General features: G+C 36.8%; 1 protein-coding gene across 4 annotated transcripts in view; it reads right to left on the reverse strand.

Moving 5' to 3' along the window:
- SATB1 (SATB homeobox 1) overlaps positions 1-26,753 on the reverse strand; it is a 112,970-nt gene that overhangs the window by 50,734 nt on the left and 35,483 nt on the right. For all 4 annotated transcript variants that reach the window (XM_006874241.1, XM_006874242.1, XM_006874243.1 and 1 more), the window contains 3 exons: positions 13,324-13,435; positions 10,318-10,772; positions 544-756 (listed from right to left, as the gene is read on the reverse strand). In XM_006874241.1, the coding sequence (XP_006874303.1) occupies positions 544-756; positions 10,318-10,772; positions 13,324-13,435 (780 nt within the window). The remainder of the gene's footprint in view (positions 1-543; positions 757-10,317; positions 10,773-13,323; positions 13,436-26,753) is intronic.

The following is a 26,753-nucleotide window of genomic DNA, read 5'->3' on the forward strand; positions in this document are numbered from 1 at the left end:
TTGGTTTTAAATATTCCTTTACTTCATAACGGTTGTTGTTGTTAAGTGCCATTAAATCGGTTCTGACTCCTAGTGACCCTGTATAGGGATTCTGAGGCTGTAAATCTTTATCAAATGTTGTTGTTGTTGTTGCTGAGCAGCTAGACTCATCTTTCTCCTAAGAGAGCACATTATGGGCTCAAACTTTTTATCTTGTGGTTAGCAGTCCAGTGCTTATCCTATAGAGCTACAGTGCTCATTGATAACAGTAGTTATTAACTCATTCAACGATTACTTCCACTACCCAAAGAAACCATACAATGAAGAAGCGCAAGCAATTTTATTCCCTTTCTCTAATTAGTAGCTTATTATCTTCATATCAGAATTAGCAACTTGGGATCAAATTCTCCTCAAGCAATTCCATGGAATTATAATTTTAAAAAACCTACATATACAACAATCTATCCATCCATCTATAGCTGAGATTCTTCCTCAAGCATAAAACAAGCAAAAAAGATAAAAAAGAAGGGCCAATGAAGAGCAAGGTGGAAAGGGCCACGTCACCTGTGGAGGGCGGCTGGGAGGTGTGCTTATCAGGGGGGCAGGACCCATAGCGGAGGCAGCATTCAGGCTCCTTTCCCTTTCGTCCTGGTAAATTCGGTCTCTTTCAGCTTCTGGTAACTGTAGGAAGTTCTGCATGGCCCGAAGATTTACCAGCAAAGACTGGGATGCAGTTTTGGGGTCCTCTTCCTTTCTGAGGATTTCTGAAAGCAAGCCCTGCAGGAAAAGAAATGCACAGGGTAAGCCTGCTCCAGGGCTTTGCGAAGCCATCAGTGATTCTTCCCTTTTCTTTTCTACTCTGTTTAGAAAATGAACAGTCAGAGGCATTAATTCTGCATAGGAATATATTAGTTACAACTGAAGTAGTAGAGAAGAGAGCCTCAATTGTATTCTTAATTTTATTAAGCATCTGCTTTACATATAACATAAACTGAAACTGCCTAATTGGTCTCCTTCCTTTGAGTAGCTTAACTTGCCATGAAATCTTTCACAGAGAGGCGATCGAGGGATGTTAAGAATAAATGAAATCCTCATAATACAACAGCATTGAAGTGTGTATTTCTCAAGCTTGCTAGACAAAGACAGTGGAATGGCAATAGTCTAATATGTAAAGATACAAAGCCTTTTCTAGAGATGTAGAACTTCCAAAGAAAACAAATGAATTATAACCCATTTTTACAAAGACAACTACTATAAAATGTCACCAGAGATTAAAGCAGTTTTTTCACAAATAATATTTTAAGTTATTCCTTAATATTAAATTACAGTAAAACCTGCAAAAGCCACAACCTGTGTAAGGTGGAAACCTGTCACTGAAGAAAAACGCAGATATTTTACATCAAAACGATAGGAAAATGGTAAGCCTGCACCCCACCAAAGGTGGAAAACTTGTGAGGCCTGGAAAAACAAGGTAGTCCTATTGAGTTGCAGGTCTCACAGTTTTCACGGTGCTAAAGGCAAGGACACCAAGTGTGTCTTTCCATTTAAAGGACACCACACAGATTCCTGCAGATGACTGTAAGTAGGACTGTGCTATATATCACAGTTGGGTACATACAGTATAAAATCATCATCCATTTTAAAAACAAATTGTTATTGCTAGTTTGAGGGTGCTACTGAGTGGGGTTCTGACTCATAGCAACCCCATATGACAAAGTAGAACTGTGTTACAGCGTTTTCATGGTTGTAATCTTTTACTGAAGCAGACTGCCAGGTCTGTTTCCCATGGAACCGCTGAGTGAGCCTGAACTGCCAACCTTTCGGTTAGAAGGTTTAAGTGCTTAATTTTTACACCACCAGAACTCCTTAAACATAATTATAGGCTGGTATTTTAACAAGAACCTCCAATAGGCTCATGGAACTTAAGATTCAATTTTAAAGTTTTTCACTCAGTACACGCTAAGAGTCGGAACCGACTTGACCGCACTAACAACAAACTGAAACCAAAAATCTGGAAACGACCTCAACTTTCAGTTTCATCAGGAAGAGATATGACTAAAGAATGAAAAGGCACAAGGCCTTCCATTTGTAATACTGACAAAGTGATGCTGCAGTTGCGTTTACACAAGTGCAAAACATTCAGGCAATTTAACTAAAATTCAAGCACACAATCACCCAGCTATTTAATTTGCACAATGCCAACTAACTAGGTTGACTGTTTTTGACGTCCTTTATTAAAACCAAAAAGTAAAGATCTCAAAAATAATTCCAAGATAGGTAAAAATCCTTCACCTCCAAAGTGTATTAAAAATGTATTTTAAAATGTGCACGGCAAAGCAAAATATACCAACTACACAGAAACAGACAGGCAAACACACATTATCCACAGTATGTTAAAAATATATCATTATTATGTACCTACAAGTCAATCCCAACCCATAGCGGCACCATAGAGCAGAAAAGAACTGCCACATGGGATTTCTTAGGCTGTAATCTTTATGACAGTGTGGTACCAGAGTATAAGCACTTAACTGCTAACCACAAAATCGGCGGTTCAAACTCATCAGTCATTCTTATAAAACCCTATACAGGGTCGCTATGAGTTGGAACAGACTCAAAGGCAATCAACAAGAATCTTTATGGTAGCAAATTATGACTTTTATCCCACCAAATGACTGGTGAGTTCCATCCTTCGGGTTAGCAGCTAAGCATTTACTCATTGTGCCACCAGGGCTCCTTTGTTATTAATACAATTTTTTTGAGTAAAATAACCTAACATTCATTTTTGTCATCCTAGCACAATGTCTACCATATAAGTGTTTGATAAGTAGTTACTACATGTATTAACACTAAAGGTATTCACACCACCCACAAGAAGCAAGAAAATACTGAAAACTAATGATCAAAACTTAGGAACAAAATATGCTACCAATGAATAAACTTTTGGTAATCATCAGTACTCAGCATAGAACTTCAAAGAAAAATTACGGGGCATTCTGTGAGATATTTATCTATGCTAATTGTTCAAAGATCCAATATGGAGCATTACAGTATTTGGGAAATGTGAAATTAGACATTCACAAATTTTAAATAACGAAGTAATAGATCCTATATTTCTATTAAAAAGGTTGCTTGATACAGCAGAGAACTATAGTGAGGAAAAGCAAATACATGAAATAATTCATACAGATATTCTCACTGAAGTCGCAATTGCTAACATGAGACTACGTCACCACTGCATGGATTAAAATAGAAGACAGCATGTCATCCTGCAGAGAATTTAGCAAACTCTCTAGCCATATTTTAATGTTGGCATGACTTTCTGTTTGAGCATACAAGTGTTTTAGGGACAAAGCATTTTATTTCTATTTAAAATGAATTATTTTAATGCATCAACTGCAGTTTTTCTGCCTTGAATATGTTGAAGTTCTGAAATAATATTTCAAGCTCTTGAATATTCTAGAACTGCTTAAAGCAGCCAGTGTAGACAGTCTCAGGTGTTTTAGAAACCTTTGGGGGTTTTTTGTTTTTTTTTTTTTGGCCCAGCTTCCAATGAGGGGAGTGCCCCCTGGTGGAAATGCTTGAAAATATTGTTAGGAAGTATTTGATTAGTGTGTTAATTAAAAAAAATATTTATCTCTTTAGAATAATTCTGTATGAAAAATGTTTATTATCAGAACTCAAATATGGGAATGTGTATTTCAGTCCTATGTAGTCCACTGTTACTGGAATAGCTTTATCTATGGATTCAAGATAGTTGTGGCCTGTTTTCCATTCTCCATTGTTGAAAATATAGGGTAGACTTGTCAAGTTAGGTTCAACTCTTTGTTGTAATCCTCCATGGGCAGATATTAAGAAGGACCTTTACCATTAAAGTCTTTATTTTTTTTGCTGAAAAATAGTATTTCAAGGACCTCATATACCTTACTTGCCATCTCCTAGAACATGCTGAAATATTATGATTATAACATATAATCAATATTGTTGCCCTTGTAGCACAGTGGGTTATGAGTTGGGGTGCTAACCTCAAGGTCAGTGATTCAAATCTATCAGCCATTCCATGGGAGAAGGACAAGACTTTCTGTTCCTGCAAAGATTTAAAGCATCAGAAACCCTACACAAGGTCACTAAGAGCGGGAACTGACTGGGTGGCATAAAACCACTACCAACAACCGTGACTGATTTGGAGTCCTAGTGGGACACTCTAGGATAAGCATTGGATGACTAACCACAAGGTTGGCAGTTCAAATTCACCAGTCACTCTTTGGAAACCCTATACAGGGTTGCTATGAGTTGGAAACAACTCGACAGTATTTAACAAGACAACATGGCTATAGTCACTCTTGCTTCTGCAAAGATGAACTTGATCACTTGTATTTTACATAGGGAGTTACCAGGACATCACCATAATAATTTCATTGGACATGAATAGCTGCATTCATTGGAATTTCACATCTTACAAATAATTAGATGGATTCTCTATGTATGAAAACGTAAAATTGCTTTGCATTGCAACTACACAGTGGTGAAGTGAGAATTATACTTTTTTCTTCAATTAAAGAAATTTACTAATGAATTCCTAAACCTTTTTTTTTTTTGCATTCCAAGAAGAAAAGCTTACAAGTTATTACAAGTAAAATTCATTAGTAATTGTAAAAGAAAGAAAGAAAAGCCTTCAATAAATATTATCAGTACTTCCAAAAGCTAATTATGAATTCTTTAAAAACAGCAGATAAGTGAAAGAGACTGCCAATCTGAACAAAAAGCCTGTCTGGCCTCCCGTTTGTCTCCTCTTTGAACATAATCACTGATTCAAATAGATTTTATCAGCTTCATGGAACTTCAAAGTTCTCAGAAGGAAAATACGATTTGATGAAACCTCCCCTCTAAAAAGAAAATACATAAAATATCCTTCAAGGCTACCTGCCTCTGTTGTTTGGTGAATTTTTAATCACATGTCCAGGTGAAAGACTATTTTCAAACTCCACCTACTACAGTGGACTCATGCCAAGTAAGTTATAAGCAGACACATTTATCTTTGTCATTTGGTAGGGGAAACGAGAGCTGTCACGATGGGTAATAGCACCTTTTTTTACCTTTTATTCAATATTGATATGGATAGTGGACTTTTCTTAAATTACACTGTGAAGAATTATAGGAACACAGTAGCCAATTTCTGTTATACTTAAGCAGGCAAATTTCTCTCCACCACATAATTTACAGAACTCAAATTCAATAAAACATTACATGATGGTCCATTACTGTTATCAGTTTTGAAGAATCCATCTTCATTCTTCATTTTACTGGAAAATAAAGTGTGCCAAAGACAAGAGGAGGGGGCGGGAAAAAAAAGCCATAGAATGGGTTCAGAGTTAAACTCTGGGTTTTTCTGTTAAAAAAAAAAAAAGTGCCAAAGAATATATTTTATTCTATCACAGCCTTTAAATAGCAGTATTACAGTGAGGTGAACTGAAAAGTGTAAATCTTAGAAGCTGTAGCAATTATTTTTAGCCATAGGTTTCCATTAAAAAGACATCAACTAGGAATAACGGAATGAATGGCATGTACTAAAAGTGAGATCTTTCAATAGCATCTGAAGAACATCTATGCCCATCAATTTAGAGAGGAGAATGTTCTTAAAACAAATAATTACATAAACTTCACCATGCATTTTCAGAAAACCTCACAAAAACAGTTCTGTGTGAGTCTTAAAAGAGGGTTACATTTTAATTCAGGAGACACTGCTAAGATTATAAGAAAAATCTCTGATTTCGAATTAAAACATCAAACCCAGGATTTTCAAGTTATCTGGAGCTGTCAATGACTAAAAATTCTTGACTTGTATTAGCATTATGTATTCTATTAATGTTTTAACATACCGCTTATAGTATAAGATGACTTTATCTAATCATATCATATACCTTTGATTTGTATGTACATATTTTGCATGAATTTTTCAACTTGGGGTTGCAATTGCACACTGTAATAAGTGCACACAAATGTGTGATGTGCGATTTAACTCTGCAGAGCTCCTCGTCTATACATATGCATTAGCATGTGTATTTTCGTACTCCACACTCACACCATACACTCTCACTCTGCACCTGCTTTTATTGAAATGCATACACTTTGAAATAAACACACTACATGCATTCATATGAATGTATAATCACTAAAATAAATGCAGCTGTGTGTATGTGTGCGTGTGTGTGTGTGCTGGATTTTAAGTATGACCACCCAAAATACATGCATGCTTGCGTGTGCAAAAGCTACTTCTCAAAAACTGAACACTATATACATAGAAAATTACTCTTTATTTGAATTAGTTTTAAACACAGCCCAACATCTACTTTGACTGAGGAGTACTGCATATACCAAAATAAGGTTTAAAATGAAACCCCTTTATCATTTAGGGCCCCAATTAATGTTTTGGAGATGACTTTTTTTAAGTGAGCTATTGTTAACAGGGCTCTGTATCAAGCTATACCAGGTTTTCATATAACTCTTTTCAGAAAACCACAGAGATGACTATCTTTGCAAAGTGATTTATAGAGGATCTTGCCTTTCTTCCAGTAACAAATCCTACAGATATTCCTGGAATTTGTCAATGTGAGAATCAAAGACAGAACAAACAGCCAACTCTTCTTAGTCATGGCTGTAGCAGCATGACCCGAAAGTAGGCAAACTGTTCTGGTGGGAGGTGACTTCACCCCATCTCCCTCAGGCTCAACTCTATTGCCAGTCTTCAGCGTTATCAACTTGCCTTAGCTTCAGGAAATAACAATTTGCTCCATTTTTAATGTGCTTAATCAGTAAATCTGTATGTCCTGTGTGAATATTTCCAACATTATCTTTGTGGGCTTTTAATTCAACTCAACAAATATTTCTTGAACTTTTGAGTAGAGATTATCTATTTCTCAGCCAATACAAAAATTATTGACACCACTATTTATAAAAAGAAACTAACAATGCTACCAGGAACAGGAGTATCTAGAGGATTGATTTTGATTCATTCATTCATCTATAAGATAAGCACTGGACTGCTAGGTCGTTTGAGTGGAAAGGTCGGTGGTTCAAACTCACCAGCTTCTCCTTGGAAACCCTAAGCAGGGTCCCTATGAGTTAGACTGGCTCAACCACTGAAGAACAATTGAGCCAACCCTATGCAGCGGGGCTCCATATGATAAGCACTGGACAAGAAACCACAATGTCCACAGTTCGAGCTCACCAGCCTTTCTACGAGAGAAACAGGAGGCTTTGTGCTCCCTTAAAGATTTAAAGCCTCGGAATCCCTGTACAGGGTCACTATGAATCGGAGCTGACTCAACAGCACTTAACAAAAACAACTGAATACAGGTGTTGTATGTACTACCTAATAATGGATGTTTTTGTTTTAAGTTATAAAAATTCAGAAGTAAAATCATACATTTTTTAAACCTGCAACATAACCTTCTGTCATTATCCTTTTAAAAGCAAATAACGTGCAAAAGAACAGAGGCAGAAACTGAAAACAACACCGAGTAAAGGGCTTTGTCAGGTCTCCTAACTCCCAATCTAGTTAAGGTAAGCCAAAAATAAATCACAGCTGGGACTCTCCTAGGTATGGAAACTCTGCCAACAAGGAATTAATACTAGATTATTTTTGTACCAGGATTTTATTCTCGTAATCACATAACAAAATAACTTAAATAAGAGAGAAAAATAAAAGTCAGGCAAAAACAAAACAAAACAAAACAAAACGAAAACCACCTAAAGATACTCCACAAAAGAAAGGGCAGTGGTAAACCAGAGAAGTTGAACAGACATAATAGCCTCATTCTAATCAAAGTTACATGTTCTTTACTTTTTTAGTGTACCTGAGCTAAAAATACATGCTATACATATCATGCTTGTTTCCCAACATAGAATTTTAAAAAATTCACAGTGTAATACAATCAAAATGTGTTTAGAGCTCTCAAATATCTGTTATCTTATGACTTGTCAAGTATCAGATTTTCTCCATTCCTTTTTAAAACATCTTCTATGCTGATAATATCTTCATAGGAATTTGCCCAGGAGGACAAGGGTGTGAGCATGAGGGTATATGCAGATCTCAGTGAGAGACTGAGAATAGGAGCTAACCTAGCCCATCACCTATTTTGTAAATAGCTGTTACTGATAGCTTTCAATGTTGTAAAAACAATTCACTGGCCTTGAAACTCTAAAACATTCATTATTAGGCCCTTTACAGAAAAAGGGTTAGGCTCTATGTTGTTGCTGTGTTGTTGCGTGGATCAAGACAACTCCAGACTCATAATGACCCTATGGTCCAGTGCTTATCCAGGAGACCTTAAGGTGGTGGCGGCATGCCCTGGAGCTGGTTCTTACTCATAGTGACTCTGTATGGGGTCTGACATTGCTGTTCAAACTGACCTTGAGGCCAAGTGCTTATCCTTATCAGGGTAATGCACTAGACTGCAAGGTCAGGTTGAAAGACAAGGTCAGCAGTTCAAACCACCAGCCGCTTCTCAGAAACCATATATAGGGTTGCTATGGGTTGGAACCGACTGGATGACACTTAACAACCACCACTACATAGAGCAGGCTAAATTTTAAGTTGATATTTTCGTACAGCCTGCGAATGATGTTATAAATTTTGGCAGAAAAAATTTATAACCCTTTTCTAAAGAATGAGGTTTGGAAGAATATTAGCAATACTGTAAAGTGGGAGAAGGCCAAGCTGAGAAACAGTTTATGCTAATTAGCCATATTACTGTTTTCCCAAAATGGCCACATAAGGTTAAATGCTAGAAATTGCTAATGCATCCCCAAGAGTTTTTTGTTTTTTTTAATTGTAGGATAACTTCCACAGAGCACATGAATATACTTGTATTTTATACAGGTGGTGTCAGGGATTCAAGTGTGTGCCCCCTCCTCCTGAATAAAATATGTTTTAAAATTTTAACACCTCTGGTAGCGTAGTGGTTACGAATCGGGCTGCGAACCTCACGCTCAGCAGTTTGAATCTACCAGCTGCTCCATGGGAGAAAGATGAGGTGTTCTGCTCTCGTAAAGATTTACAGCTTTGGAAACCCTGTACAGGGTCGCTATGGGTAGGATCTGACTCGATGGCACTTAACAACAACAACAACAAACCAATAAATATGTCTCGGTGGGACACAGGAGCTTTTTTTTTGTCATGTTATTGAGGGGAAACCAGAGTAGGTTGGGTCTTAAACCTAATCAAGTTTCAGTGATAAGATTATTAAAAGAGTACATACATCACACAAGGACACACACACAGAGAAGGAAGACAGCACTGAGAAGCACATAGCAGATGAACGAATGAATGGGCATGCTCAGGAATATCAAGGATTACCAGCAGGTATGGTACTATTATTGTTATGTGCCAAGGAGTCGGGTCTGACTCATAGTGACCCTGCACAGGGTTTCCGACGCTATAAATCTTTACAGGAGCAGAAAGACTCATCTTTCTCCTGAGGAACAGCTGGTAGTTTTGAACTGCCAACCGTCAGGTAGCGTAGTGGTTACGAATTGGACTGCTAACATCAAGGTCAGCAGTTCGAAACTACCAGTTGTTCCGTGGGAGAAAGATGAGGCTTTCTGCTCCCGTAAAGATTTACAGCCTCGGAAACCCTGCACAGGGTCGCTATGAGTCAGAACCGACTCCATGGTACTAAACAACAACAACAACAACATGGTGCTATAGGACAAGCAGAGGATAGCTAACCATAAGGTCAATGGTTCAAATCCACCAGTTGCTCACTGGAAGCTCTATACAGAGTTGCTGAGTTGCAACTGACTTGACGGCACCTCACAACAACAACCAGAAACTAGGAGAGACAGGAGTCAATACAGTCAAGACCTTGATTTGAATTTTAGCTTCCAGAATTGTGAGATATAAACTTCTGCCCTTTAAAACCACCATTTGTCATAGTAGACCTTGGAAGTGGTAACATGAATCACAAAAACATAGCTAGAGTCCTGCAATACCACCACAAGTCATGGAACTTTTCTCAACCACCTAATGCTAACAGCCTACAAATCCATGATCTAAAAAAGCATAAGTAATGACAGTATAAAGTATTTTTCATATCATTTATTCTTTCAAGTCCCCTGAATCTGGAATAATTTGTACATAGCTTTCCCTTGGAAGACAAGTGATCTGGATAGAGGATAAGTGATAAAATTGAAGCATTACCAGGAATAGACAATATGATCACATGATAAAAAATACTTAAACTGCTAGCATATAGTAAAAGCATAAACATGAGGATATATACGACTAAGAAAAAAGGAGAGAGAGAAGAACCATTTTATAAACAGAACAAAACTAACCTGAGTTCTGTTAAAAGCCACACGTGCAAATACTGCCTGGGAGATTCCTGCTCGTTTCAGTTCATCACGTACCCACTGGTAGATTTCGGAAGACACCTCTGTGTTCGTTGAAACCTGTTGCTCCAAAGGCTTATTCATAGATCTGCTGACGGGGGGAGGATGGTTCAAGTATTGTTGGTTTAAGGACTGCTGGGCTAAAAGTCTATTCACTGCATACTGCTGGTTTAGCAGCTGAGCCATCACCAGCTGCTGGTTGACCAACTGAGGACTGATGGGCGTTGATACAAGCCCAGGGTGCAGGTTCGGAAGAGGGGTCCGGACAGAGGGCTGGCTGCCATGGGAAAGCTGTGCGGGGGATGGAGGTTGCTCGGCTGTGTTCCCTGGGACCGGCTGCTGGCCAAAATTGACATGGTTGGCGCCTTGCTGGGATAGTTCAGATAGACTATCCATTTCAACTGAAGTGGACAGAAAGCAAAATCAGGTTATGCCAACACTGGTGAGTATCAATAAGCATTTTTGCCTGCTTTCTAAGTAAAAAGAGAAGTGGGCACAAGATGCAACCGAGATCCTATTAAACCAAGAGAATTTCAAGATGGAACTCATACATTTTTCTTTTCTGGCTCTGCACAATTCCACCCAGTATGAAAAGAGACAAATACCACTGATCTGATTTATATTAATGTGTCTTATATTTAATGCATAAACTCAATTCTTTTCAAATACAATGCAACAACTTAACTGGGTTCAACTTAACTGAAAGTTACTCACTTTCACTGATTACTCCAAGAAGGCTTATAAGCAATGATGCTTATTTTAAAGAAATGGCTTCTTTAGAAGAATGTCATTTGCTTAATGGCAACTAGAACCAGTTAGCTGAGCTAAGAAAATACTCAACTAAAATAAGTATCCAACCAAAAAAAAAAACAAATTTACAAATATTTTTTCCTGATAAGCGTTAACTGTTATTACTCTTGGCAACAGATTTAGAAGAGAAGATATAAAATGTTAAGTTTGTTCAATTTTTACCTTGCAGTGACTACAAAGATTCAATATAATAAAAAAAGACTAACTATGATAATAATAAATAATAACCACTATGTGCTCTGGTAGCGTAGTGGTTACGAATTGGGCTGCGAACCATAAGGTCAGCAGTTCGAAACTACCAGCTGCTCCGCGGGAGAAAGATGAGGCTTTCTACTCCCGTAAGGATTTACACCCTCGGAAACCCTGTACAGGGTCGCTATGGGTCGGAACCGACTCGACGGCACTTAACAACAACAACAACAATGTGCATATTGGGCACTGTGTTGAACATTTTTATAGGGCTTATTTCATTTAATTCCAATTACTATGGGAGGGAGGTACACCTGTAAACATTTCTTAGAGTGAAGCTAATAATTTACTGTGTGGCAAGTCGGCATAGCCAGTATTGCTAAGATACAATTATTTTTTCCAGAAGACATGGCTATAACCATGCTAAAAACCATCTTGAGAGGAAGAGGTGGGAGCTGTTCTGGTACAGAGTGATGGTGTGACAATTTTGCAATTGGTTCCCATCTACCCAGGATGAATGCTTCTCTCTTGGCTAGATCACTCATGTGGATTGGCTAAGCCTCAGCTCTACGTGCGTCAAATTCTTTGTGGTTGCAATGAAGAAACTGGTTTGACTCTTGACTGGAAAAGCTAAGCATGGAGGTTAGAGAGGGAACGCTCTCCAAATACTATACCCTATCTTCACAGGTACTGACTGGCAGGCTCCATGTTTAATCACTGTATCTCTTTTCATTAAATTTTCTGGTTTCATATTTAGAAGATTTTATCAAATTGCGGTAGTCATGGATATATGAAAAATATAACTAAGAATTGGGGAAGAATCCTTCAGTTTCTACCAGTGATATCAGCCCAAGTGAGCCATTCACAGAGACTAGTAATTCAAGCAATTAGTCCAAAAATGATGTACTGTCTTCATTACAGCCTTATGCTATAAAAGGCAAGCAATCGGTTTTGTTAGACGGATAGTTTTTGTTCAAGTATTACAAGCTAAAACATGCTCAACTTTCAGGCTCTCTTACCTCTTAAAACCTTTAGAAAAAGTTATTAGTGTTAAATGAATTTAACAGAGGTAAACAGAGATAGATTTAAAACATGGCATAATGGCATAAATATTAAGCATTCTATTCTAATATTATTTTAAGAGACATTGTTTAGAAGGTATTACTATGGGAAAGGAAACATTAATAGAAATTAAAACATTAACCTTAATCACAGTGTCTCCTTTTGAAAACACTAACAAACTCATTAGGGAGAAAATGTCATAATCAAAATGCTTACGTATAACATACAACTTTTATCTGTCATTTTACACTGCAGATAATTTTAATGCATTTCCTATGTCACAAATATTGATCTAAAATTACATGTTAAGGTAGGATATATATCAGGGGGCAATAGTAGGATTAAATGTTTAAAAACCATGTAACTCCCGCCCCCCCCAAATATGGCTGGTAAAGCAAAACTTACCAATATCTTTATGCATTTGGGGGGGTGGGGTGGGGGTGAGGATATGATTAGTGCTATAAAAGTCACATGATTTCCAATGTGGAAACTATATTTTTCCTTAAAAAATTGGGAATGAAAATAGGTACTTTGTCTCTCAAAAACAAAAACCTAAATGTTTGATATTTACCTCTGTGAGGAATCAGTTAATATTAGTTATTCAAGGCCTGGTTAGGTCTTTACTCAGATGTTAAAAAATGACAGCTCCCCTCCTCACGCCTAGATTTCCTGCATGTCTGACAACCAAGTCAGTTTGGCTGATTTAAACACAAACATTTATTGAATTTAATTATCTCATTATACTCATACCCACTCCCCACCCCCCAAAGAAACATTCTAAATTGATCTCTAATTGGGCAATCAAAAGACCTGGCTTTAGATGTGACTTTGATAAACCCCCAAATGACACGTAATGGTATGTAGCCACTGCTTCAAGGGTTTTTTGCTTACCCATCATATCTTTTGTCTTCTTGAAATGTTTGTACCACCTTCCAAATTCTTGACATTTTGCTGCTGAGACATTTGCATAGTAAGTGCTGTTCACAATGGAAGAAATCATACTCTGCATGAAGGGGGGGAAGAGCATTTGTAATACATAGCAGCACAAGATGGAACACAGAAAATACTGCAATTGTGGGAACTGGATATACAAATATTTTTTAATCAACTGAGTATACTGAATGCATTTTGTTTACACTTTAGCCTAAAGCCTCAACATCTTAAACTTCACTACATAGATCATCAAATGTTTATTTAAGTAGAAAGCCCATTGAGACCAGTTTAAAGTTATCACCCCATAGACTTTGCTCTCACATTTATGAAATCTCTATCAACGTCATCTTATTTCTAGGCTGACAAACTTCCACAGGTTCCAATATATCTTACGTGAACATGACTTTATGACTACAATTTATAAATAAACGCAACTTCCAGGTTTAGTAAGTGTATTCTACATCCTTGCTACTCAAAGTATGTTCCAGAGACCAATAGTATCAGCAACTTCTAGACACTTGTTAGAAATGCAGAATTTGGGCCCTCCTGCAGCCCTATTTATTCAGGACCTGAATTTTAGCCAAAATCCTCAGGGGATTCATGTGCATGTTAAAATCTGGGAAACACAGCTTACATTTTCTATTACTTTTATTTGGATATGCCTTGGAGGTACATGAAAGTTGTTCAAAAGTTGACTGACCACTTTTAAGTAAAAACAAACTCTGGTGAAGGAAATCTAGTTCTGCAATTTTAATGCTAGCTTCGTATAATAAAACTTTAATTCTGAATTTTAAACTGACCCTAACAACTAAAAGGACTCCTGGTGTGGTGCTATAGGATAAGCACTGGACTGTGAAGAACAAGATTGGTGGTTCAAACCTATCAGCCATTCCTCAGAAATACTATACAGGATTACTATGAGTAAGAACTGACTCGGCAGCACTTAACAACAACTTAAAACATACATACTTCATGAATGCTAAACTTCTCCAGGATACAACAAAAAAATAAAATGACCTATATTTTTGTAATTTGTTCTTGTCTTGCTTTACACAAAAGTCTGGAGACAAACAATCTGCAATTTAAGTGGAGTCCTGGTGTGGTGTTGTGGGTTAATACACTGGACTGCAAGGTCGATTTGAACCGCAAAGTTGGTTTGAGCTGCAAGGTCAGAAGTTCAAGGTCACCAGCTGCTCCTTGGAAACCTCATATAGGGTTGCTATGAGTCAGAACTGACTCGATAGCACTTAACAACAACATTTTAAATACATGTTTCTTTTATATGGTGGTGGTTATGTGCTGTGGAGTCAGTTCCAATTCATAGAGACTGTAATCTTACGGAAGCAGAAAGCCTCATCTTTCTTTCACGGAGCGGGTAGTAGATTCGAACCACTGACCTGTGGTTACCAATTCAGCTCAAAATTCACTATGCTACCAAAGCTCCTTGATGTATTACTAGAAAATTTTCTTTTAAACTTATTTTCAATAAAATAAAGTGTTTTCTCCCCTTAATTTCAGTGTCGTAACTCAAGGTTCATTTTAACTGTATTGCCCACACTCTAGTAGCAGTTAAATGATATTCCTGTTGAATCTTAAAACAAATAGACTTTGAAACATCAACCCATCCCCTATTCCAATGTAAAGAAACATAAAAAATTGTATTTCAAACTTCAGTTGGTCTATGGTGAAAGAGTTTACAGGAGGCACCACTGTTCTAGGAAGTGGTGAACAACCAGAAAACCCAGATTGGGGACAAAACTATTTTTATCATTATCTTTTTTAAGTGACTTCTAATTTAAAGCACTTTCGATGATTACTGATTCCTCCTGTAAATCCATTATCAATGTTAATTTTGTATCATGCACACATTTCAGTGATATGTATATTTTGGGGGTCATGTATATTTGGGGGATTTTGGAAAAACTTTCAGTGAAGGATATGCTAGAATGTAGTATTTAAGTAAAGCACAACTATAACCCCAAAGAGGCATTGTAGTTTTTTTTCTTGACACATTCTACTTGATCGTCAATTGCACATTTTATTTCTCTAAAAAGACACTGAATGTGCTCATGATATTCTGCCATTAACCCAATAACTGGCAATTTCACTAAGAGCTTTCTACAGTTCACAGTGCAAAAAGATACTTACTAAGGTTGCCAAAACCAGAGCCAGAAGATTACCTGATCCAGTTACCAATCTGTCAGTTTCAATCACACTTACTCTATTTTAATAACGGATCAATAAAATTGGACACTAATAAAACTATTGAGAGATTGCTGATGGATAGCGGTGAGTCTGAAAATGGATGGCAGTTGATATTCTTCCACTTTGGTTCAATATTTTAAAAATAATGATTAGTCTTATGCCTAGACATTCTGGCAGTTCCTTAAAGCCAATATAATGGTTCATATATATTTTAGATGTAGAAAGGTATGGGGTATATACATTTTTTGAAGTTTTTGACTAGCATCCAGTCTACTTCACCAGTTTTGCCAATAGATTAATTGTGAAATTTGCGCTGTTAACCTATGTAAATTTTCTCTTTGCACAGTTACAATGGGTTACAAAATCAAATGAGACATAGCCTCTGATAATAAGCAGCTTACTATCTATTGGGAAGCAGGCATATAAACAGACATTTATGTGATTCAATCCACCAAGAATGAAAAAGATAGAGAGGTAAAGAGGAAAGAAGATACAGTGTGCAAAAAAATTAGTAAGGTAGAAATATTTTCATAAAACTAGAGCCCCTATGTAATAGTGCTATGAAGTTCATTATGTGAAAAATAATATCCATATGTGCATGATCAGCAAAGCATCCCACTACTTTTGTTTAACCCTAAATTGGTAGGCATCTTTCCTTAAGTGACTCTCTGATGTTTTCTACTCTTTCAAACAGAGTATGTTTAAGGAACTCAGGTTAATGTAAATTTTAGCCTAAGTAAGACGTAATTAAAAGGTAATCCACAGGTATGATACATAAGTAAAATAATTCTTGTATTCCCTTTCATTGTTTTGGAGGGATTGAGAAATAGACCATAAGCAAGGTAATTTAGGGCCAACTCTATTTTTATTTGAACAACTTGCAATAATCTGTATAACTACATTCTCATTTAGCCATTGCAAGAGAAGCTTTCTTTCAACCACTGTCGTGAAATCCATACTGAAAGTTTTAAGTGTGGCGTCTGAATTAAACTGATGAGTTTCAAGGGCAGAAAAGATTTCAGAGTCTTGTGGGGTCACATGACATCTGAAAGACCATTTTCAGCACTGCAATATTAAATTTGGAAAGTCATAAAGAAACACAGTTTTGATAATATAAATAACAGAAATTCAAGTTGGTCAACATTTTCTCAGGTGGTAGGGATCTGTAGAGTGTGGGCTAAGTGTGCTGTTAAGGAGAGAGGCTTAGGATTCTTAATGTCAGGCAAAAGAGCAACAGAACAAAGCCCAAACATTGGTTTAAAATTATTGTATTAGGTTAAAAATTCATGCAAGTCTTGCGATTCATACTATTTATCCAACCCAATGCCTGGCATATATTAAATAAGAACAAAATGTTCATTTGATCAAATAAATCTTCATTCAAATCTAAGATTGTCACACACTGACAGTGTGACCCTGGACAAATTAATTGATCATTATATGATCAAATTCCCATATGGGGTTGTTTGGATAATCCATCAACATATACTTACTGATCTCCTAATACGTGCTATGCACTGGACTAGTCACTAGATAAATAACGACTTGATGAGACATACCATTTATTCTCATGGAGTTTATATATTCTACTAGGAAAGGCAGAAAATAAATAAAATAATGCAAGCTACACAATTAGCACAGAACCTAGAACAAAACAGTATGGACTCGAGAGATGTTAATTATTCCAACTAACTCCTCCTCCTCCTCCTCATTAAGCTTTTACTATATGATTGCATTTCAGATCAGTCGAAAGACTGCTTTAAATAACAGAAAAATTGGATAAGATTTTCAAGTGTAATATTTTAAGTCAAATAAATTTTCTTATGAAGAACAAAGAACATAATAAATTATTGAGTTTCAAGTTGGGTCAAGGGATAGTAAGGGATTACGCCAAGGAAAAGGGTGTTTCTATTTGTTGCAATATTCCATTTTAGTGGGATGTTCAGAAGCTGGCAGCTATCTGATAGCTGAGATCACAGAAGACACAATCCACTCTTATAAGCTGGATAGCTGACCTCTGCCTTGTCCCGTTGCAATTTTACAGGTGCTAATTCTTCAGGATACATATCGGGTATCACTGATTCTGTGTAAGGCCTTTCCTGACTCTCCCCAAACACCCAGCATACAGCACTACCTGCACATGGCACAAACTACAGCATCCTGCATACTGCACTACCTGCTCACAGCATCCTGTGTAAAGCACACCACAGCACTCATTAAGCTCTTTATTTTCTGCTGGACTGTGAACCTTAGGTCTTATTTAATACAGCACACACTAATCACAGGGCTGGACACATATTAGGAGGTCAATAATGAGTCGTTGAATCAAGTCATTACTGTAGATCACCAGAAAAACCCCCACCAAAAAAGCCCTTTTTTTCCCCCCCCCCTTTTTTTTTAAAGGTCAAAGGCAGGTACAGCTTAATTGCCATATGAATCTTTTAAATCCATCACTTTTAGCTGTCACAATATAAATCATAGCTTCAAAGGACCTTTGTTCATTAATTTGCAAGAGAGCCTTTCCCAGGTTTTTCAAAAACATCCACACAGATGTCTCGGAAGTCGCAGAGCTTGGTGGGTATGTTATTCCAGTTCTTTCTCTCTCTCTCTCTCTGTCTATTTATACGAGCTCTCCAAAGCACTTTGAAAAAGGCACAACTTGCATTGCAAGTTTTCCTATCCAATGGCCAGTCTGTGTAAAACATAAATAAAATAATCAGGCTGACAAAACACAGTCGGCTAAAATCCCAAGTTCAAACGCTACTCAGTGCCCCAATCAATAAACAGGCCACAGCTTTTCAGTGTTAGGAAACAGAATATAAAGTCGGCAGAAATTGGCTGTGGGTCTCATAACCCCAGTGTGACACAATATTCTCATCCTAGGAGCCAAGTTGTAAGCTTTTCTAAGATCCATAAAGCACATGTCTACTCCCTATGAGGAGCTTCGGTTCTTTCTGAGAGTCTGCTGAAGTTCCGATCTGAAAGAATGCCATCTTCACAGAAACCCCAGTACTCTAGAATGATACCATCTGCCACAGGCTGAGCTTCCTTTTCAGCCAAATACATTATTTATAACCTTTCTAATTGTGAAAAGGTAAGGGTGGAATTTTTCTAAAGCCTGACTTAGATATAGTTATGCACATTCTGAACCTTTGATCTAAAATACTGCAGGTTTCTCACTGGAACTTAAACAACAAAAAATCAACAAGGAATTAAGTTGAGGCTACATAATTCTTCAAAACATTTTATTTTTTTTTTCAAATGCCAGCTAAAAAAATCACATACTCTGTAGGTATACATTGATAACATTTTTAGAAATTGAAGAGAAATGGCTGCATTTTTTGCCACTTGGTCATCTTAGTAGCCAATTAAGTGGTTTGGGGAGAGGTGAGACGTGTTCAAAAAAAGGTTCATCTACTAGGGAAAGGCAGTGATCTGATTACCCTTAAAACTGCTTTGTTGTGCCTTTAACAATAACACCACCACCAACAACAAAAAAAAAACCCACCCCAAAACAATGCTAATCAGGTTATTCAATCATTTAAACCAAAACTGTTCATGCTTTTCTGCCAAATCAACCAACCACAGCAAAATCTGTTATCTCTGATTGCTCAGCTTCCAGTCAAAAAACAGTTAACCCCCACTATACCAAAAGTTTTCCAAAATATCCTCAAAGCTGTGTAAGCTCATAAAGAATAGAGCACAACATGCCATCTTTAAAGGGTAAGTGAAGTGTCAGACCATATTTGCATATTACAATACATAGTAATATACTAAATAGTCTGAACTGGAAGCCAGCAGTTCCCTTGCATTTCATATGATCTCTATAGGGGCTTTTCAAGCACTCCTTTTTTTTTTTAAATGACACTGTGATATCATGATCAAAACTTACCAAGGACTTGCTGATTGTTTAACCATGGTGGGAGGAGGTAGTAAGAGCATCTACAAAATGGTAGCTCACCCATGTTTAAAGCTTTCAAGCTCCATCAGTAGAGGGGGCAAGGGCTACAACATCTTATTTACACAATTATCTAAATACGATTAAACAGCTGATGGACAAATATTAAACTGGAAAATGTATAGTCATTTCAGCTTAATGTAATCCTCTTTCTGTAAACACCCAAGATGATTTTTTTCAACCAGAACAGTCCTGACATCTCATAAGCCTAAGGGTGAATAGCAAGAGATTGTTTTTGATAGTTATAAATATTCAAAAGACATGCAGACCATCTGCTTTCATAATACAGGTAAAGCAAGACTGAAATGGTGACTGCTGTATAAAAATGATTCTTTTAACAAAGTCTTCCTCTCCTCGAAAACTATAAAGACAGATGTCAAAAACTGTTTATACACAGCAATCAGGAGCGTGCAAAATGTAATATTCCTTTTACACACAGTGCTTGCTAAAGAGATTTTTTTTTTCCTTTTTCTTCCCATCTGTGTGTTGCAACACATTTCTACAAGTTAAAAACATTTTTTTCAAACAGAGATCTCATGAATACCCAAAAACATGCTATCTGGTTTCTGAATGCTAATTAATTTCAACTAAGGAACCTGAATATCTTTTTCTGTAGGAAGGAATGTATGTTTTGAATTGGAATAGTCTTACAGACAGCAAAGGAAATTACCTTGCACAGGTTTAATTCTATAAGGTGACTTTCACAATTCTGTTTATAATTGTTGCTAAGTACCGTCAAGTCAGTTCTGACTCACAGTAACCCTATATAGGGTTTCTGAAAAGTGGCTGGTGGGTTTGAACCACCAACCTTGTGGTTAGTAGTCTGTTGCTTTTCTTGCAGTGCCATACCAAGATTATATATATAGAAATACACACACACACACATGTTCATGTGGTTATGTTGTTGTTAAGTGCTATCGAGTCGGTTCCGACTCACAGCAACCCTGTATAAGGTTTCCAAGGAGCAGCTGATGGGTTTGAACTGCCTACCTTGTGGTTCACAGTCCAGTTCTGATTCTACAGCACCACATCAGGAGTCTATATATGTACACATATATATATTTCAATGAACATTTACCTCTATGCAGTACACATATGGGAGTCCTGGTGTGGCACTGTGGGATAATGCGTCAGACAGCAGAGCTGTTTGAATTTCAAGGTCGTCAGTTCAAGCTCACCAGCTGCTCCTTGGAAACCCTACACAGGGTCGCTGTGGGTCTGAACCGACTCAATGGCACTTACCAACAGTACACATATGGTACATATACATACATGTAATATATAGAGATAAATGTCCATGTTTTAAGTGAAAGCACAGTGTTGCTAACATCTTTGGCATCAAGTCTAAAATACTTGGTCTTCTGAAATAAATGTCTGCACATGCAGTAGGTATATACAAAAACCTCAATTTCTCAGTCTATAAAGAGTGAAGTATAAAGCCCTACAGTTAATTTTCAGGACTGGAACATAAATCCTGACAGTAACCTTTTTATATATTGTATTAATGACACTGAGACATTAAGCACCTTTTTATAATTTTCAATAAAATGAGCATTTACTGAACGATCTGTCAAACTACTGGCTCTCTATCCTTTTTTGTTTTGATTGTTCGAGAAGTACCACTGATACACTTGTCTCTCTCCACTACTTATGGCCTGCATTTGGCTTATATGTGCATAGAAAACTTACAGATTAAACTTAAACTCTAGGCTAAACTGAATCAACTCTATATTCAAATACAATTTAAGAGACATCAGAAAACAGTGCTTTCTTTGAATCCCAAAGTATACCAAGTACTGCAAAAGAAAAAAGAAAAAAAAGCTCTAAACAATATCATAGGAGTCATTGACATGGAAAGGATTTGATGAAAATTAGCAGGTAGTCCCCATCTGCTATTTGGGGGTGAGAATGAAGGGAAATGGCCTTCAATTTATGAGAAGTAAATAGCAGGATTTTTAAGTGTAATATTCTGTTTGCGCTTGTTCCCCATATCTTTCCCTCTGGATCCTCTATTGCTTTCTAAGCTATTCTCTTGGGAGGTACAACTGGGGCATATTCAGAATCTCAATTTGTTGAGAGGAGACTAATCACTTCTAAATTTTACTTAAACTTCAATTGTCAGAGTTATGGCTCTTGCCATCTTAATCAAGCCCAGTGGCTGAAAATGGCATCTTCGTACAAAGTAACCCTGGCATGGCACTAAAAATGGAAACTCAGTACAAAGCTTCCAAGGAATACAAAAAGAATCACAAAGAGAGCACACACAATTCTGTTTTAATTTCCTTACATTTTCTAAAGATGAAAATGTGATCATTTCAAAGCACACAGATTTTATTTAATTACTTAAATATTCAGTTCATAATTTTTAAAGAAAATGTTGGTCCACAGTTCATCCGACTTTTCCGTATAATTAAAGTAATTTTACATAAGGCCCAGATAATATCTTTTACCCAGATTCTTTTTTCTGTCCTATTGTAGAAGTACCTACTCTAGATCCTTTACTGCACTGAAACCTTCTTATTCAATCCAATTGAATAGTTCAGTAAAAAGCTTAAATTACAAAATATTTGTTAAAGGATGTATTATTTCTGAGGGCATGTAATATTTCAAATTAACTGCACAGAGGCCTACATTTGTTCATTTGCAATATGATGGGAAATTGAACTAGATAATCTCAGAGGTCCCTTCTAACAGTTTTAGAGTCTATGAAAGCTATGCATCTTCCTAAATAGAGGTCCTATAGGGTCTTCCTTAACAACTGAAGAAGTCATTTGTAATATACATCACCAGGCAGTCACTGTGCAAATGACTTCAACGAAAATTTTCTTTTTAGGAAGGGTAAAGCCCTTTGGCATAATGCTTATAATATGATTATTAAAATTATACTCATCATCAAGTTAAACATTAGGCTAATCGAAATAGAATTATCACAATTTTACATTAGACAAATCTTAATGCAATCAGTTATATCTGACTGATTTCATAGCAAAAACTATGTCCTAAGGTTCTGAATTCTTATGTACTCTGGATCAATTTGTACATTTTGGAGGCAAGTTGCTCATTCTCTCTCTGATGTCCTTGTATGGCTGAATCTTCCACTCCTTTATAGAGATTAAAATTTCCAGTATTTGTGTTCAGAAATAAGAGAAAGAAGATGTCAAAGTGACATGTTCTAAAGGTTCTAAATAAGGAATTTTGAATAAAACTTTAAATCAGAGTGAAAGAACTAACAAGAACAGAGTCCTGGTGTGATGCTGTAGGATCATCATTGGACTGCTAACCTCAAGGTCAGTGGTTCAACCCACCAGCTGCTCTTTGGAAACCCTATACAGGGTCACAATGAGTCTGAACTGACTCGACAGCACTTAACAACAACATAATTTGAACAGTTGGCGTTACCAAAAATGGATACTAAAATTAGGCTCTATAACTCTGCAGATTTTAGACTCCCTCTTTGTATTGTTTTTCCAAGTGAATACTAGTAGATTTTAACCAGCATTTCCTAAAAATTGAGAGGAATGACAATCCCGACTTTTTAAGGGGCCACAGAATCTTCCTTGGGAGAACTTCATGAACCCTATGGAAGCACTCTCCACATAATACTATTAGAACTAGCTTATATTTTCAGAGGCCACACAAAACCCATAGGTCTATGGACCCTACTCAGATCTGACCAAAGCCTCCAGAGGACATCTTGATTTCTATTAGCTCACTGATAGCCATTAGCCAAGATTTTCCAAGTCTACTGAACAAATTATAAACCAATGCTACCTTTGGATCAGGACATAGAGAAGAATAAAATTGTCTGGTTTCATCAATATTATGAAAATTCCTTATAAGTGTAGAAAAATAACTTCAGATTTGTGGTAAGATGGCTGGAATGTAGTGGGGTAAGTTTTGCTCTTCATGAGGTAAGGAACATTGACCCTCATGGAGGGATGTGCGGCAGGCTAAGCTGGAGCTCAAGCCGCAGGGTGGACACAGCGAATCCGGAAGACCTGTTCTGAAAAGGCTAAAATGTTATCTATACTCACAGCTCTCTCTAAATTCAGGTGATTGTGGACCTTTATACATTTGACTTTTAAACATCATATGTTTATAGCCTTAAACCATCTCTCCAATGCCAAATGTGGACTTTAGAAGATCAACTGAGGAATGGACGTCATCATGAGCTACTGTGGGGTAGCACTGACTGTTAGCATTTCCATTTTGGCAGCATCAACCTTGTTGCCTATAAATCATTTTTCTCTGTTGGTGAAATTTTCCCTTCTTATTTTTAAATATGAGAAGGAAATGGACAAATGGAAGCCACAGTAAAAGAAGTATAAGTCTCCAATGTCATGCAATTGAGACAAGATGAAGCTATTAGCCAGGTTAAAATATATGTTTGTTTGTGAAAGAAAAATGTGTGCATGCTGTCAAAGCTTGTGTTTAATGGTGAATAATTAGGTGTTTTATAGCATTTTTTAGATTCTAGGCCCCTTGTACTGCCGAAACTATTGTTCTGCTTACAAATAATTTGTTTTGTACAAATAGTCAAGAACACTGCAATATACGCAAAAATATGGAACAGTTTAAAGTATCTGGAACATTCAAAGTAATCTGCTCTTGATTATTTAAAGTAGAATTTCAGAGTAAGTATAACGGGAACAGTATTTTACAAGGTAGGGAAATATAGATAAGAATTTTTATAAACTACAACTAATAGAACTAAGAATACAGTTTCTTGTATTAAATGTGGCATAAATACTCTGAGGCTGTTTAACAAATATTACTGAGATAGTACTGTGTGCCAGGATCTGTAACTGTGATGACCAAGGAAAAAAAACAAAACAAAAACTCGGCCTCTTTGGGACAGTCAATGACACTGTACACAAAAGATCTAGTTAGTCCACGGATGATTTCAGAGCCATATGGAAACTGTTAACGATAGACGCATAAAGGGAGGACAGAGTTTGGGGCTCTGGGAACTGGAGGGGAATCAAAGGAAAGGACACTAAGAAAAGCAAGTATCGTGAATAGTCCCATAAGACATCTTGAGCCTCATGACACTGTCTAGAGTAAGTTATCATCTCTACTTACCTTGCAAATGGATTTATTTAAAGGACACACTTGAGTCTCCTACACTTGCACTTTACATTGAACCATAATAATTCTAATGAAGGTGCTAAAAGCGTCCTATTAAGGTTTAGAATGAGTTCTAATACTATCTCTTTTTTTTCAAATGGAAAGCTCTCGATTGTTTCCATAAAAAAGCAAAGCTTGCATCAAAATCTTACATGTAGCAAAAATGTCTCAGACCACATGACATCCACAAGTGCAATTTCAAACTCATAAGCCTCACATTTTAGAAAAACAACTAAAGTAAATGTATACTTTAAAACTAGGCACTACTTCAGTTCTAAATGTTGTACAATTTAATATATTTAATTCTCTGCATAATCCTGGGAAATTGGTACTATTACCATTTAACCTTAGAGATGAGGAAACCGAGGCATGGACTGCCACTTGTTGGTAATGATAGAGTTGAAATTCTTGATTCCAGTGTAATGCTACTACCTCAGTAATTAAAGTGATGGCAAAAAGCAAGAACACACAAAGAAAAAAGAACAGAACAGAGTTGCGGAAGAAATCTACTATTTCAAGAAATAGTTCCATTAAGAAAAAAAAAAAGAAATTAAGCACTACCCTGGCAAACCCTGTACAGGGTTGCTAAGAGTAGGACACTACTCAACTTACTTGACAACAGCAAATGTTGTCAGAGTCAGGAACTGCAATGCATGGGAAATCACTTTTATTATTCTCCATCAAGTTTTTCCATTTCGTTACAAGTTTTGAACAATTTCTGAATAAATGCTAGAATGCCCGGAAAGTGGAACAAGTTTTGGAGCAATCTGTGTTCCCCAATGATTCAGTACTGTTAATTTTGGTAACCCAAGTAAGAATGGGACCTCAGATGATACAACCAAGTTAAGCTTCAGTCTTTCCTTCACTTTTAACATATATTCTGAACTTCTCTAAGTAAGATAAATTTGATTAGCATTTCTAAAGCAAAATTCTGAATCCGTCCAAAAAAAGGATGATTAACAATTGATATTTTCAGAAAAGAAGGAAGTAAAGAAAAAGATAAAGACAAAAGAAGAAAATGTTTAAGAATACAGAGGGGAAGAAAAATACTATTAAAAGAAGTCTGCCACTTTCCGTACAAGGAGGAATTCTGCAACCTTATGAATTGTCCTTGATGAAACTCCAGCCCCCATAATAATATTGCATATTAGAACACAATACAATCCTATGTTTCTGTAGCGCCCTCCATGCAAGCATCCCAGGGTGCTTTACAATCATTATGAGTTAAAATTAAAACTGAAGCACATACAATTCCTAATAGGATCATTTTTAAAATGCTAAACAGAACAAATAACTTTTAAGTCTAGATTTAAAAGTCCCAACAGCCAGAGCGTTCTTTCCTTCAATTGGCGATGAGCTGCAGTGCTGGGGAGTAAAGTGGCTGAAGTCTCCCTTCTGTTATGTTAAAGGCTCTCTCATGTTTTTTATACTCAGAGCACGTTACAATCAACCAGTTTCCCATGAAAGGGGAGGGGGGAGAGTTGGAGGGTAGTCAGAGGAACTGGGTGTGTATCTGTTTGTTTTGATTACTCTGAATTTAGGGGTTTTGTTTGTGTGTGTGTTTGGGACCCAAACCGGGCATGATATAAAGCAGGGTTAGAAAGCAAATCTAAGTAGAGCCCAACCTGAAATTTAAGTAGTAACTGCAAAAGAGACATTCAAAGAGCACTCACAAACTAGTTCTGTTTTAGTAAGAAAATCAGCTTGATTAGCATGCTTTGACTGACTTTTTTTTTTTTTTTTAAACAGTTAGAAAATAGCATTTAGCAGGCTTTCTCAGGCCATGTCTACTCTTAATCCTTGGCGGTATTTATTATTCGGTGCGTCAGGAAAAAAAGAAGAGGGATGCTCTCATGAGACAGTAATTTCCCTTGCGCTAGTGATTTTGAGGTCAAAGGAAACCTGTTCAGATCTAAAACAAAGCATAGGTAAAAAAATCTATTAAGTGAAAATGAAGTACTGACACAATGGTAAGCACTCTCTAAATTGGCATTGCTCAAACTCTTTTATATTTTATCACTGGAAGGACAGTGTCTATAAAATATTTGGGATCAATCCATTTTAAGTTAGATGCCTTATTAATCTTGACTTTTTTTTT

This window comes from Chrysochloris asiatica, unplaced genomic scaffold (genome assembly GCF_000296735.1).
Source record: "Chrysochloris asiatica unplaced genomic scaffold, ChrAsi1.0 scaffold00267, whole genome shotgun sequence".
NCBI lineage: Eukaryota > Metazoa > Chordata > Mammalia > Afrosoricida > Chrysochloridae > Chrysochloris > Chrysochloris asiatica.